Source organism: Ictalurus furcatus, chromosome 22 (assembly GCF_023375685.1).
Source record: "Ictalurus furcatus strain D&B chromosome 22, Billie_1.0, whole genome shotgun sequence".
Classification (NCBI taxonomy): domain Eukaryota; kingdom Metazoa; phylum Chordata; class Actinopteri; order Siluriformes; family Ictaluridae; genus Ictalurus; species Ictalurus furcatus.
Window position 1 is genome coordinate 4,287,252 of NC_071276.1, and position 14,911 is coordinate 4,302,162.

General features: G+C 39.7%; 1 protein-coding gene across 1 annotated transcript; it reads left to right on the forward strand.

The window, feature by feature from the left end:
• Window positions 1-3,616: 3,616 nt before the first annotated feature.
• Window positions 3,617-12,115, forward strand: LOC128599148 (annexin A1). Its single transcript, XM_053610572.1, has 13 exons — window positions 3,617-3,707; window positions 4,336-4,406; window positions 5,358-5,442; window positions 5,728-5,822; window positions 6,623-6,736; window positions 6,872-6,962; window positions 7,491-7,570; window positions 7,671-7,727; window positions 7,808-7,901; window positions 8,716-8,811; window positions 10,318-10,376; window positions 10,491-10,613; window positions 11,931-12,115. Exons 2-13 carry the CDS (start codon window positions 4,347-4,349, stop codon window positions 11,988-11,990), a joined length of 1,014 nt encoding a protein of 337 aa, XP_053466547.1. The 5' UTR covers window positions 3,617-3,707; window positions 4,336-4,346; the 3' UTR covers window positions 11,991-12,115.
• The last annotated feature ends 2,796 nt before the right edge of the window (window positions 12,116-14,911 follow it).

Sequence of the window (14,911 nt, forward strand, 5' to 3'; positions counted from 1 at the left end):
TTGCTGTGTATCTGAGTTTGCTTGGGGGAAATGGCTTCAGTAACACACAACTGCAGTATATTTCCGTGGGAAAGCAGTGGGGGTAGTGACACGTGGTGTGGGTGTGATGATTGTGATGCTTGGCTAGACTTACTGTGAACATCAGAATGCAGGCACCAATGCATTCACTGTTCCTGTGTCTGGAGTAATGGAACAGCAGAGGACAGACAGAATCAGACAATAAAATAACACTGTGGCAAGTATACAATATTTGGCAAGTAATACAAGGTACTGAGAAATACCGTAGTGCCTGAAAGTTTGTAAGAATTAATTGAAATAGAATGTTCTATATAGCTGCATAAATATGACCTAAAACATCAGATTTTCACACAAGTAATTAAAAAAAAGAGAGATTCATATTGAACAAATGTGACAAAATATTATTCTTGGTCATATATTTACTGAGGAAAATTATCCAATATTACATATCTATGAGTGGCAAAAGTATGTGAACCTCTAAGATTAGCAGTTTAATTTGAAGGTGAAATTAGAGTCAGTTGTTTTCCAAATTCAAGACCATTATTATCCTTCCCAGGAGTGGTCAACCAATAAAGATCACTCCAAGTGCAAGACGTGTAATAGTCTGTGAGTTCACAAAGGAGCCCAGGGTAAAACTTAAGCAACTAAATACCTTTCTTACATTGGCTAATGTTAATGTTCATGAGTCCACCATCAGGAGAACACTGAACAACAATGGTGTGCATGGCAGGTTGCAAGGAGAAAGCCACTGCTCTCCAAAAGAACATTGCTGCCCCTCTGCAGTTTGCTAAAGATGGACAAGCCAACAGGCTATTGGAATATTTTGTAAATAGATGAGACCAAAATAGAATTTTTGGTTTAAATGAGAAAAGTTATCCCATCTGTGAAACATGGTGGTGGTAGTGTCATTGTTTGGGCCTGTTTTGCTGCATCTGGGCAGGACGACTCGCCATCATTGATGGAACTATGAATTCTGAATTATACCAGCGAAATCTAAAGGAAAATGTCAGGACATCTGTCCATGAACTGAATCTCAAGAGAAAGTGGGTCATGCAGCAACACAACGACCCTAAGAACACAAGCCAGAGAATGGTTAAAGAAGAATAAAGTTAATGTTTTGGAATGGCCCTGACCTTAATCCAATACAAATGTTGTGGAAGAACCTGAAGCAAGTAGTTCATGTGAGGAAACCCACCAACATGCCAGAGTTGAAGCTGTTCTGTACTGAGGAATGGACTGAAATTCCTACAAGCCTATGTGCAGGACTGATCAACGATTACCGGAAATGTTTAGCTGCAGTTGTTTCTGCACAAGGGGATCACACCAGATACTGAAAGCAAAGGTTCATATACTTTTGCCACTCACAGATATTCAATATTGGACCATTTTCTTCAATAAATAAATGACCAAGTATAATATTTTTGTCTCATTTGTTTAACTTGGTTCTCCTTATCTACTTTTAGGACTTGTTTTAAAATTGGATGATGTTTTAGGTCATATTTATGCAGAAATATAGAACATTATATCACAAACTTTTAAGCACCACTGTACACCTTGGAAAATCTTTGATGTTACAACATGGGTACACGACACAACACTCACATCATATTATAAATATTTAAATCACAATACTGTTGACTTTTTCAATATGAAGACGTCACTCCACCCCATAATTGATACTTTATAAGAAAAGTGTTGTATTCCTTGCATAACATACAAAATAATCCATGTTGTTACAAGCACCAATACTGAAGTGCAGAAGTGGTAGAAGGAATATTGCCTATTGCATAGTGCTGCACAGCATTTAAAAAATAAATCCAGATTGCACATCTAACACTGTAGTGACTCCCTGCTGTGGCAGGCAAGAAACAGACATAAAACAGGGAAGTTTGGTGTAACATACACGCATGCTTTTTATTTGGTTGCAAGGGAGATGTTAGGAGGTGAGGAGATTCAGGTGAGGGAGGGTGCCAGTGGCCACTACACACACTGAAGGTGCTCTTGGGCTTGGCGTCGATCCATTCCTGCATCTCCTGGACATATTCAATGACTGCATGAAATGGCAACAGTTTCTCCTCCCATGCTTCGTGAACCACGTCCAGCAGTCCTCAAGGTCTCTGGCTGAACAGGAGCTTGAATGGGGTGAAGCCCGTGGAAGCCTGGGGTGTTTCCCAGACGACAAACAGGACATTGGGGAGGAGTAGGTCCCAATTTCTTCCCTCTTTTTGAACATCTGATTAAAGTGCTCGACCAGGCTATCGGTTTGGGGGTGGTACACAGATGTTCAAGGCCAAAGAGCTTCATCTGCAACAGCTGACAGAGATCAACCATTAGTCGAGACATAAAAGGAATACCTTGGTCCGTCAGAAGATCTTTCAGGACCCACACTCGAATGAAGAGGAGCATGAGTACTCTGGTGATGTTCCAGGAGGTGGTTTCCCGGACTGGGAGTTCCTCAGTTTCTCCATAGTGTTGCGGGTCCGCTATCCAGCTGCAGATGGGCAGGACTGATTCAGGTGAAAAAGAAGCTGATTCAGGAGGTGGAACAGCACATTTTTCATGCTTCGTATATGAAGAACGTGAAGCAGTTGGTGCTGCTTTAACACCCTTGAACAGTGGACAGTTTGAAGCCATCTCACAGTGTCTTCAAGCAATTTCACCTTTCAATCATGTCAGAGTTGAACTCTCTGCAGAGAAGGTGGTCACAGCTTCAAAAATCATACATGTCAGTATGTTGTTTCATAAATTCAATGAAAAGGCACACAAACTGACTACAACAACAGTGATTGATCTCACAAACAACTTGATCACAAACCTAAAACAACACTTTGGAGATCTAGAATCCTTAAGGATGTTAGCCGAGGCCACCCTTTTGGATCCCAAATTTAAGACCGTTGCTTTTGGCAGTGCGGTCAATGCTGATGCTGCAATCAAGGACTGCTGATTGCTGAATGCAGTGCAGTGATACGTGAAACATCAAAACTGCTTCTACCACCTGAGTCACCCCATCCATCAACTTCAGCAGGAGGACAGGGAGATGGAGAGGAGAGCTTATGGGACCTCTTGGACAATAAGTTAAGTGAGACACAAAAAGGTCCACAGTGTCACTGAGGATGCAACAGTTGAAGTCCAGCGATACTAAAATGCAACTTTCGTTAACAGAACAAGAGATCCACTGGAGTTTTGGGCAAAACATCAAACTTTCTTCCCTCATCTCTTCCACCTTGCCAAAAATTATCTGTCAATACCAGCTACATCTCTGCCATGTGAATGAGTTTTTTGCTTTTAAACCTGACGCACTGAGCATTACATATAAACTCAGCTTGTGTTCCTCTGGGTTCAATGTTAGTGGTTAGCAAATGTGTTAAACTGGCTAAAAATGTCTAATAGGAAATAAATCCGGGTTTTAAATGTTTGCTGGGGTGTTTATATGCTTCAAAATCTTGAAAAGTGCTCATATCGGCTTTGAATGAATGCAGTAAAGGGTGTGGCGGTACATTTTTTATTTTATTTCTTTCACTTCCTGGTTTCCTGTAGCACGCGGCAGATAGCCACGCCCACAAGGACTCATAAATCCAGGCATCCTAAAAACTTGCCACACCTGTTACGTCAGCGTGTGAATATAATAAATCTTGGGCGTTTGCGCAGCGCTTTCCGCGTCTTCACCGTCTGTTAGAGCGAAGATCTCGGTAAGTGAACAGTTGAGAATTTCTTAGTGGTCTTAATTTATTTATTTATTTTGTGTACTTCTTAACCTATGGAGTGATGCTGCAGAACTGTTTGGAAAACGTCCCAGAGTGCATGCTGCTCAATGATTAAAAAATAAAGTTAAAGAAATATTAAAAGGTGTATGTGTGTGTGTGTGCATATATACACACACACCTTTTAATATATATATATATATATATATATATATATCTCACACTGCAATATAGCTTATACCTTGAGGTATAATATATTCAAAACTAGGTTACATATGTATGATATTTATGTGCAGATATGTTTTGTATACAATTCCCAATTAGTTAAAAAAAAAAACAAACAAAAAAAAAACCTAAAGCATTTGCATGCACATGCATGAGAAGTGAGTCATCTGTCTCACACTTCACTGCATGATTGAAAATCACAGTCACTTTTGTCCCAGTGAACTTTTAATGTTTCAGTAGTCTGCCTGTTTAAAAGCTGATTAAAAATTATTGTTAAAATTATTATTATTATTATTATTATTATTATTATTATTGTTGTTGTTGTTGTTGTTGTTGTTGTTATTATGAGATTTAAAGCCTTGGCACTTAATCAGAATGTTATTTCTTTCAGATCCATCCAACATGGCTTTCCTCGGCGAGTTTCTTAAGCAGACTACATATCTGGGTGTGCCTGATGATATTGTAAGTTCCCATTACAGTTTTTGAAGGAATGAAGAAAAAAAGGAGTTGGTTTTTCACTCATCAGATAGAAAAACTTGCAGAGAGAGCAAGAATGAATGTGTGTGAGCGAGCGAGTGAGAGAGAGGAGTATATGAGTCAGATGTGGGCATGTCTTCTCTGCCCACTGGATGAAATCACCTCTTTTGCAAGAAAAGGAAAAGAGTTAAACTGTTTCTGTGCTTTGGTCACACTTTCTGGAGCATGAATCCTAATCTGAAGCTGTAGATTTATTTTATTTTAGATTTATTTTAGCAACAGGCGTGTTGGTTTACCCGAGTGTCTTTTCATGTTTCTGAAGCAGTTACTTCAATAACTTTGGTGTTTGCAGATTTGTTAAAGGTATAGTTTGACCAAAAGTGACCTCTATTCAATTTCCTCCTTACTTAAAACGTAACTGAACAGCCAAGACATGTTTGGTTTGCATCCTTACTTTAGCACTGGTGTTCCAAAGCTAATGTTGTTAACAAGTGAGGGACGCTTATGGCTACCAGTCTAGCATGACTAAAGCATCGCATGCTTGTTGTGGTTTCTGACCTTGTATGACACCTTTATCTATAAGGTGGCAAAAGTGGCACCTTGAAGTTGAATCACTTGGATATTACTAGTGATCCAGATAATAATTTTCAGACATTTCACTTTTATGATGAAATGTTCATGTACCAATATCTCTGACTTTATACATGTTGTGTTCATGCGAGTGTGTGATTTAGTCATGAAGCCTGCACAGTGTGAAAGGTCTACATTAAACATGTAGGTCTGTTGCAAATCATATCTTGGCAGATTAAAGGGTGTCAAACTTTTAAATTAAATGCTTGTCAAACACTGAGTATGGCTGTTTTGTGAGGTAGATATTGTGTGTAGAAGTTTTAACTGTGTGTGTGTGTGTGTGTGTGTGTGTGTGTGTGTGTGTAGGGTTGTCAGGGGACTGTAACCCCTTTCCCTCAGTTTAACCCAGCTGGAGATGCGGCCTTTCTGGACCAAGCCATCAAGACGAAGGGTAACACCCTTTTCACACAAACTCATGATCAAACAGATCAAACTGACATGTGTAACAACAAACACTTTCATCTGCACTGAATCATGACCCAAATACTCATTATGACTCATGAAATAACTTAAATAACTTGTAGACAGTTTATGGACTGCATGACCCATGCTGTAGGCTGTAGATACTGTAGGTATTGTATTAATCATGCAGGCTACACTGTTAATGCTATTATTTTTCTGTGTGGGTTGTTGAATTGCACTGTAAGTGTTCTGACCTGTATTTCGTTGCTCTCAGGTGTAGACGAGGACACCATCATCAACGTTCTTGTGAAGCGGACCAACGATCAGAGGCAGCAGATCAAAGCTGCGTATCAGAAGGCCACTGGCAAGGTGAAATCTCTAAAACTTTTCAGGAAAACACTTGTGCACTCAATCACCAAATCGGGTACAATCCTGTAGTTCTCAATACTACATAATATAAATTATTCTGCAGGGTTTTGCTAGGCCCTCGCATTTGCACAAGTAAATACAGAAGACTCACTTGCTTATTATTTAATCCAGGGTGCTCATTTGTTGATTCAGTAAAGCCAGTAAGCTCTTCCACACCCAAGCTGTGGCTTACTTTTACTCACTGTCAAACCACACCTAATCGGATCTAAAGCTTTCTGTAGCCAGAGACCCATTTAACTGTAAAATCTCACTGACCACCTCAGTACGGATTTATTTTAATGAACATTATTTTGATTTTTTGAAATAGTATTTTGTGGAGCTATAAAGCTTTGTTTCTGAACTTTCCACTGATAGACCACATTAGGTTTGAGTTGATTTTGGTGTTTTGACCCCTCAATATAATAATGTTGATGTGGGTTGTGATTCCTACCACTATAACAATTTAAACAAAAAAAATCATGGACTTTCCTTCATGGACCCCTGTGGGTCCCTAGACCCCACTTTGAGATCTAGTGTCCTAGAGGATCATATAGTATAGCGTGGGTGTAGGAAGCCTATATAAAAACCCCATGTGGCATAAATATGACTAAAGAGTAAAGTTAGTATACTGATAGAGATAACATGATAAATGGTCATGGAAGCAGGTTTTTTAAATATACATCTTTTGGTACACCATTGTTTATGCCTACTTTTTGAAAATGACTAAAACTGGTGAAAAACGTTGCCCCTTTTGTGCGCAGCCCCTTGATGTTGCCCTGAAGGCAGCACTGAAAGGTGAGCTGGAGGATGTCGTTCTGGCTTTGCTCAGGACTCCTGCTCAATATGATGCCCACCAGCTCAAACTGGCCATGAAGGTAATACACTGAATCCTTACCATGAATATTTGAGAGGTGTTTTTACTCTATTTTGTAGTTTCCCAGTTCTCCACTCCAGTACACCTGATGCAGTTATGAGGATGTCTTGATCTCTAGCGCTTGCTCACGTTCTAGGGCTTGGGTACAGAGGAGGACACCTTGATTGAGATTTTGGCCTCCAGAAGCAATAAGGAGATCAGAGACCTCAAAAATGCCTACAAGGAGGGTAAGCTTGACTTCTTATTTATGGGAAAATTTATAATAAAATATTGGTGTATGGTAGTTGAAGCTTCTCCTCTGATGGTGTTGAGGCTCGTATATGATGTATAGATATTAACCAGGCTCAAATTCAAAATCAAGAGAGGAATTCATGTGGGTTTGATAGGCTACAGTGCGAGCACCATATGGACCCTTTCATAATGGATGAAGTTTCTACCATAATGCACTAGGAAAACATGAAATCTTAAGCAAAGCTGAGGAATCTAATTTATTGAGTCAGTTAATAACTTAGAAAGGACTGACCCAAAGTCATCGATGACTCTGCATTCCACCATGGTGTTGCTGTGTGTTTTTTTTTTGTTTTGTTTTGTGTTTTGTTTTTTTTTTTTTTTTTTTTTTTTTTTCAAATTTAATTCATTTATTTGCTAAAAGTTAGCTAGCTAACAGTGCTTTCTACAGTGGCTTACTCCAGGCATGGACTATCTGACTTATAATATGAATGAGCAACCTATGAGCAAAATGTTCTCTTCTATAGAATTCAAGAAGGAGCTGGAGGCCGACATTAAGTCTGACACGAGCGGACACTTCAGGGATTGCCTTCTGGCTCTCTGCAAGGTAGGTTCGTAAGTAAACACGATGTTTGGGTGAAGGGGGAATAGTGTGAGGGTTTGTGTGTAAACAACTGAATCTCAACATTGTTTTGCTCATCCTACAGGCTACCAGAAGTGAGGACAAGACAGTGCAAGCGGATCTGGCAGAAAAAGACGCCAGGGTAAGGAGCTGTCTGTGCAGGCACTTTGTGTTTGTGCTTTTATCTTTGCTTGCTTATGTACAATGTGTGCAATTCTCTAGGAGCTTTATGAGGCCGGAGAGAAGAGGAAAGGCACAGACTGCTCTGTGTTCATCAACATCCTGACCAGCAGGAGCGCTCCTCAACTCAGAAAAGGTACCATCCTTGGTGGAATAACCGATGTCATGGAAAAAAGCTGTGAACACTAAACATATTTAATGGTACATGTAGAATATTTTAAATATCACTGATTTTAACCCTACATTCACACGAACAATTGTAAAAGTCACTGACATTTTGTCTCTTGTGGGCGCTGCCCAGCATTCTGATGAGAAAAGGAAGCAGCCATATATAGATGGATGAATAGATAGTGCGATCTGCCAATAGTTAAACATAAATAAAATAATGCACCAATCAGTGTAATAATAATAATAATAATAATAATAATAATAATAATAAAATAATTTGTTTGAACGTTACATTCTGGACTAGCCTCATTGGCAGATTAACAAAACCAGCTAACTGTACTAGCTATGTACACTCCCCAGAGGCAACAAGGGTCTCTGCTACTTTATTCCATGCTAAATTGCTCTTTGTAATGTCTCTGATATGCATATGACAGGATAAGATGAAACCATGGTTGAGTTTTTCTTCCATTTTTATCAAACCGTTTTGAGCTGAAGTTGTGAGTGAGGAACTCCTTCATACCTAATCCTAATTCAAATGTATTGAGTGCTCGTAGCATTTCAGTGGAATCTAAAAGCATGGTAGCATTAGGAATGTTGAAATTTGTTTGCCATGCAAGTGCTTAATTTATACAACAGGCTTGGCATTTGAACTCCACTTCAAAAATACAGTGTTCACCTGAACTGCTGAGCTACACTGGCCCTCCAGATCTGAGTCCTGCAGTCCACAACTAAGCATTATTCTATAAAAGCTTGTTTCAGTTTGTCTCATTTTTGTCTTCCAGTGTTCGAATGTTATTCCAAGTTCAGCAAAGTGGATTTGGCCAAAGCAGTTGACCTGGAGCTGAAGGGAGACATTGAGAGCCTTTTGGTTGCTGTTGGTAAGATATTCATGCTTGTTCTCTGATTCTGTATTGATTTCTGAGTAATATTTGAGGTTGGATTATGGGGGATAAAATAAATGGATGGATGGATGAATAGATGGCAACTCTCAGGGATGAATCCAAGGGCTCAAACCCGCTGGGATGAGCAAGTTTGGACAAAAGCATTAATGGAACACAATTGCACCTTTCTCTTGTGTTTTAAACATTGAGGTTTTGTTTCCCATTTCTGCCCCTTGATTGTGACTCCCTGACACGCCTTTTAGATCTCAGTAGCAAAAATATGGCAAGAATGATATGTTGGAATGTACAACCAGCCAAAGTGTTTGTTGTGTATCAGGACAAAAAAAAAGATCTTGTCAATTACACACCAATGAGGTTGAGCTGCAACAACTAATCGATAATTGATTTTGAAAATCGTTGTAAATGAATCTCATTACAGATTAAATTGGCCTGCGCGCGGTACGGGGGAGATTTACTCATTACATTACTTCGGTTCTGAAAACACGCTTCGGAGAGTAAATACTAAAGTTGTGTCCCAAATGAAGTACTGTACACTACACACTACTTTACTGTCTAGTGTGTGGATTTTAGAAGGGTAATATCTCAATTATATCACTAGCGGTGTTTTTTGTTTTGTTTTTTTGGTTTTTACTAACCAGAACTATAAGCCGCTTCCTAGGTGACAGCGCATGACGTCATAGGCACGCTAGCATTAGCAAACACCCAGATTCACCGACACTGACCACCTTCAGTTTACTTTGTCAGCGTTACCTTTTATTCCCAACATGACCTCAGTTACCATCAGATGGAGGCGAAATCATCACGTGACTGAGGAAGAAAGTCCTCTAAAGCAAGGGAGCATTTTATATTAAATACCTCAGAGCTCAAGCAGTGATGCATGAGCACAGTTGCGTTTATATTCAAAATGCTCCACTGTGTGTAAGGGGCAAGGGAAACTGGTGCAAGCTGCTTAAAAGGTTTAGTTTGATTTAAGTTTGTCATATGTTGGATTTGCGCGCTTGCAGTGTAAATTTTGTAGTTTATTATAACGTAAATGAAGTTTTGGTGATGAGGACACGTTGCTGATCACACGCAGTGTAGATGCAGTGATGCAGAGTGTAGTGCGAGTACGATCTGTAATGTCTAAAACATTATGATCAAAATTAAACAAGTAAAATAATGTCTAAAGGCAGTGAGCAACAAACCACAAGGTGCAGTGAAAGGGAGTTTTTATTATTAATTTAGGACTGTAGTTTAAGTCGGTGCTTTTTGTGTATCAATAAAAAATAATGCAGAAATACTTATATACAATATAAACTAAAATAAGTGTGTATGTGTGTGTGTGTATATGTATGTATGTGTGTGTGTGTGTGTGTGTGTATGTGTGTATATATATATATATATATATATATATAATTTATTTTAGTGTTATATTGTATTTAAGTTCATATTTAGCAGCCCATGTTTATGAGAGAATCATTTCTGCTTTTGTGTCTCTGCTAGTCAAATGTGCTGGAAGCAAACCTGCTTACTTCGCTGAAAAACTCAACCTGGCAATGAAGGTAAATGCGTTTTGGGTTTTTATATCTACTCCACTCCCCTGAGCATGGGCTGTGTAGTCTATACGCTAATGAACAATTGCAGAGCTAAATGTATTTTGTATTACTTGCATATAGGGCTCTGGCTACAGAGGGAAGATCCTGACCCGCATCATGGTGAGCCGCTCGGAGATCGACCTGGTGCAGATCAAGAATGAATACAAGAAGAAATATGGCAAGACTCTCTACAAGGAAATTCTGGTAGGTTCTGATAAAGTAATTGTAGAAAATTCAGGGTGCTGCTAATGGTTACTTCCAAATCTCTCAAATTGCTATAAGGCAAATAATAGCTAACAAATGACAATGCCAAACATTATTATTATTATTATTATTATTATTATTATTATTATTATTATTATACAAAAAAGACTGCCACTGGCATACTAAGTAGTCCCCGTTCTTCAACTAATTAGGTCTGATGCTTTTCTTTTTGCATGCTCCACAACAGATCTTGGACAGATTTTTGTGAATCTTTGAGCTACATTTGGAAGGCAGATGCCCTCTTGGGTACATTACTTTGCCTAATTTGAAGGCATATTTATTTGTGTGGGCTATTCTCCAATTCAATTCTCCAGGTCAACCATGAACTTCCATTTTCACAAACATAGCTGAATAAACCTGACCAAGTTTACACTTGTATTTCATTGTAGTTGAAGCTACCAGCAGTACTTTTTAGTGTTTTAGTTAAGGCAGACTTGTGTTCGTAGATTGGCAGACGTTAAAAGGAACTAGCAACCACTGATGTAGCTAGCTAGCATGAATGACCAAGCTAGTTAACTAGGAAGTCATAGCTGCATAGCTATGACTTCCTAGTTAGCTAGCTTTGTCATTCAGTGGATGGTACTCTAGTTGTGTTTAGTGAGTAATGCCAAACTTTATAGCTGAAAAGTGCCTGGAATGTGACTGTGATGCCTTCCTTTTACGTTAAAACGCAGCTTCATGAGCCTGGTACCTCTGGAGGGTGTAGCTACAAAAACAGCTAGCTTTGGAATGGAACAGTTATAATATGCCAGAAAGAGAGCACAACTTCTGATTCTGTTTCTCAAATTGACTCGATGTAAACAAACTTGTAAAACAAGACACTTGGATATTGTGCAAGAAAATTATGTTTCCAGTAAGGTAGTTCTACTACTGCTACTACAACTACCACTAATAATAAAGACAGCAGCAATAAACACAGATGTTAATGAAAGTGCTCTTTCTTTTGTCCCGTGGGCTTTGTATCTGCTCACATGCTCCTGCCAGCTAAGAGTAAAATCACCTACAACTTTTTGGTTTGACCCTACGGGATCCCAGTCTCAATACACACCTCTAGTATGGTGTGTGTATATATAAAATACAGTGTTCTGTGGTTTAATACAAGACCATAACTATATCTTAACCTCTTCATAATACTCAAATAAGTAATTTTCCATTTTGCATAACTTAAAAATTCACTTAACATTAGAAGCAATGTAGTTAGTTGTACACTGTGAGATTTTCTTTCAGTGGCCTGATCATGCTTTCTGTCATTTTCAGGACGACACCCAGGGTGACTATGAGAAGATCCTGCTGGCATTGTGTGGAAGTGATCAGTAAACTGCAGCACCTGTTTCTGTTCATTGTGAAGATACTTATTTTCCACATAAAAAGAAAAACTCATAATGAATTAAGTGATCATCAAGCACATTTGTGATTAAAGAATTAAATTTCTTTGAGTGCCATTGTTGTGTGTCCGAGTTTGCTTTGGGGAAATGGCTTCAGTAACACAACTACAGTATATTTCAGTGGGGGTATCACTATGTGGTTTGAGCGGGTGTGATGCTTGGATAGACTTACAATGAACATCAGAATGCAGGTACCACTGCATTCACTGTTCCTGTGTGTCTGGAGTAATTGAACAGCAGAGGACCGACAGAATTTGACAAAGTAACACTCTAGCTGAATAATTGGCAAGTATACAAGGTACTGAGAAATACAGTGGTGCTGGAAAAGTTGTTTGAATTAACTGAAATAGAAATGTCTATATATCTAAATAAATTATTTAAAACATCAGGTTTTCACACAAGTCCTAAAAGTAAACAGAGAACCATATTTAACAAATGTGACATATTATATTTGGTCACTTATTGAGGAAAATGATCCAAAATTACATATCTGTGAGTGGCAAAAGTGTATGAACCTCTAGGATTAGCAGTTTAATTTGAAGGTGAAATTAGATTTGGTTGTTTTCCAAATTCAAGACTCTTGTTACCCTTCCCAGGGGTAGTCAACCAACAAGGCTCACTCCAAGAGCAAGCTGTGTAATAGTCTGAGGGTATCACCTAAGCAACTAAATGCCTTTCTCACACTGGTTAATGTGCATGAGCCCACCATCAGGAGAACACTGAACAACAATTGTGTGCATGGCAGGAAGGAAAAATCCACTGCTCTCCAAAAAGAACATTGCCGCCCCTCTGAAGTTTGCTAAAAATGGACAAGCCAGAAGACTATTGGTATATTTTGTGGATTGATGAGACCAAAATAGAATTTTTGGTTCAAATGAGAAGAGTTCTCTTTCAAAGGGAACTCAATGTGTCGTGAGCTTAACGCTGTGAGAGTGCCTTTGCGTGCAACTGGTGTCTGAAGTTTGTGTAAAATTACACCAATTTATAGGCTTGCCATGTTCTGCTGATGTGGCATTTTGCTACATGTATATAAAAAAAAATATATCAGCCAGAGAGAATTCAGAAAGTGTGTTACTCCCTGCTCTTGTTATATTACAGAGGGGGATGGACAGATTTTTGTGTGAAGTATCTGGGAGTAGAGCATGTTGCAGCAGCCCTTAAGGGGGCTGACTGCATTCATTGTGAATGCTTCACAATGAAGCATCTTGGCTCTCTCTTCTCGGCCGAAGGGAGATTCAAGGCTCTGGGGCAGCTGCTGATGAGGCAGCTAGCCGGCTCAGGTCTTGGGGGTCCAGTATGGACCTGGAGGAGAAACCGGACACGAGTGCTGCTCTATTTCTTGCTCTTTCCTCCGGATCCCACTCTCTGGTACCAAGTTGACTTCTCTTTACAGTATGGAGAGTCAGCCAGAGGGGGAAGCCAGTGTGTCATCAGAGAGCAGCTCTCAGTCCTATAAAGAGCTGCTCAAAGTGATCACTAGGCCAGTTGAGAAATTAAAACTAGTCTGGCTCAGGGAAGAGGAAGAGGCAGACTGGACGAGTGCTTCCTTCACAGTGAAACAAAAACTCCCTCACACCACAGAAAACTCCCCTTTTTTCCAGATGTGCACCATGAAATATCACACTTCTGGGGAAAGCCGTACACCACTGTGTTTATAACCTGTGGCCTCAGATTATTCAGCTATCGTGGGGGAATAAACAGTATGGTTATTTTGTTATGCCAAATGTGGAGGAGGCGCTTGCGAGCTAGCTCTCTCCATCGACGGCAGTGTAATTAGGGGGGTCAGTTTGCCATCCAACGCTGAGGTGGTCTTACACGGCTTGGATGGCAAAGCCTATGCAGCATACAATGGCAGTATTGCAGGCCTACCAGCAGACCTGCTGAATGAGCTCAACAGTATGGAGGGAATTGGGCCCAAGGCAGTGGCAGAGCTTCACCAGGCCACGGATTTGTCTCTTCATGACAGAGAGGCACCTGTGGCTCAACCTCTTTGGAATGGGGGATAAAAATAAAGTCTCCCTTCTGGATGACCCTTTTGCAACCCGCTATCTTTGTGATGGGAAGTTTTTGTGTGTGTGTGTGTGCTGTGCCATATTTTGTGTGCAGGTCCGAACTCCCTCCCAGAGTTTCCAGCATGCCCTAGCCTACCTTGCTCCGGTCTCCCAGGATGACGTCGCTGATTGAGGACCATATATAAAGAGGAAGAGGAGTGAGAATGGGGTGGGATGTTGGAGGTGGTTTAGAGAGTGTGTTTGTCTGTGCTGCTTCATGGTATATTCTGACTGCTCTTCTGGTTTTTGACTTTTGCCTGGTTTTTGACTTTGAGTTTGGTTGTCCCTGTACCTGTTTATGTGCATTCTATTCACCACTGTATATATGTTCACTTGGTTCACTGGCAGTAGGGGTGTAGCTGCCATTTCTTTTAGGAGAGGGTCCTTTTGTCTCTGTTTTTGGCTTAGGTAGTTAGGGAAGTATTTGTATTTTCTTTGTTACTTTCCTTTTAGGTAAGTGAAGGGAATTCTCTTATATCATGTACTCTCATATTATGAACTGCTATCAAATACCTATAATGAATGTATTCACTTAATTACCTCTTCTGATAAGCTGATCAACTGCCATCCTTTATTGTAGCTGACACATGTATTTTCTATACCATGAAAAGACTTATTTTTGTGTGCTTTGTATGAATCTGCCTAGCACCTGCACAAGTAGGAACCCGCCCACACATTGCTGCTTATGCTTAACTATGTGTATAAATACTCCTGTTCTAGACAAAATAAATGAAGTCTCTGTGAACGTGTGTGTGTTCATTTAGACTCTCCAGCTGCCTGAACACTCTGTGGTCAATCACAC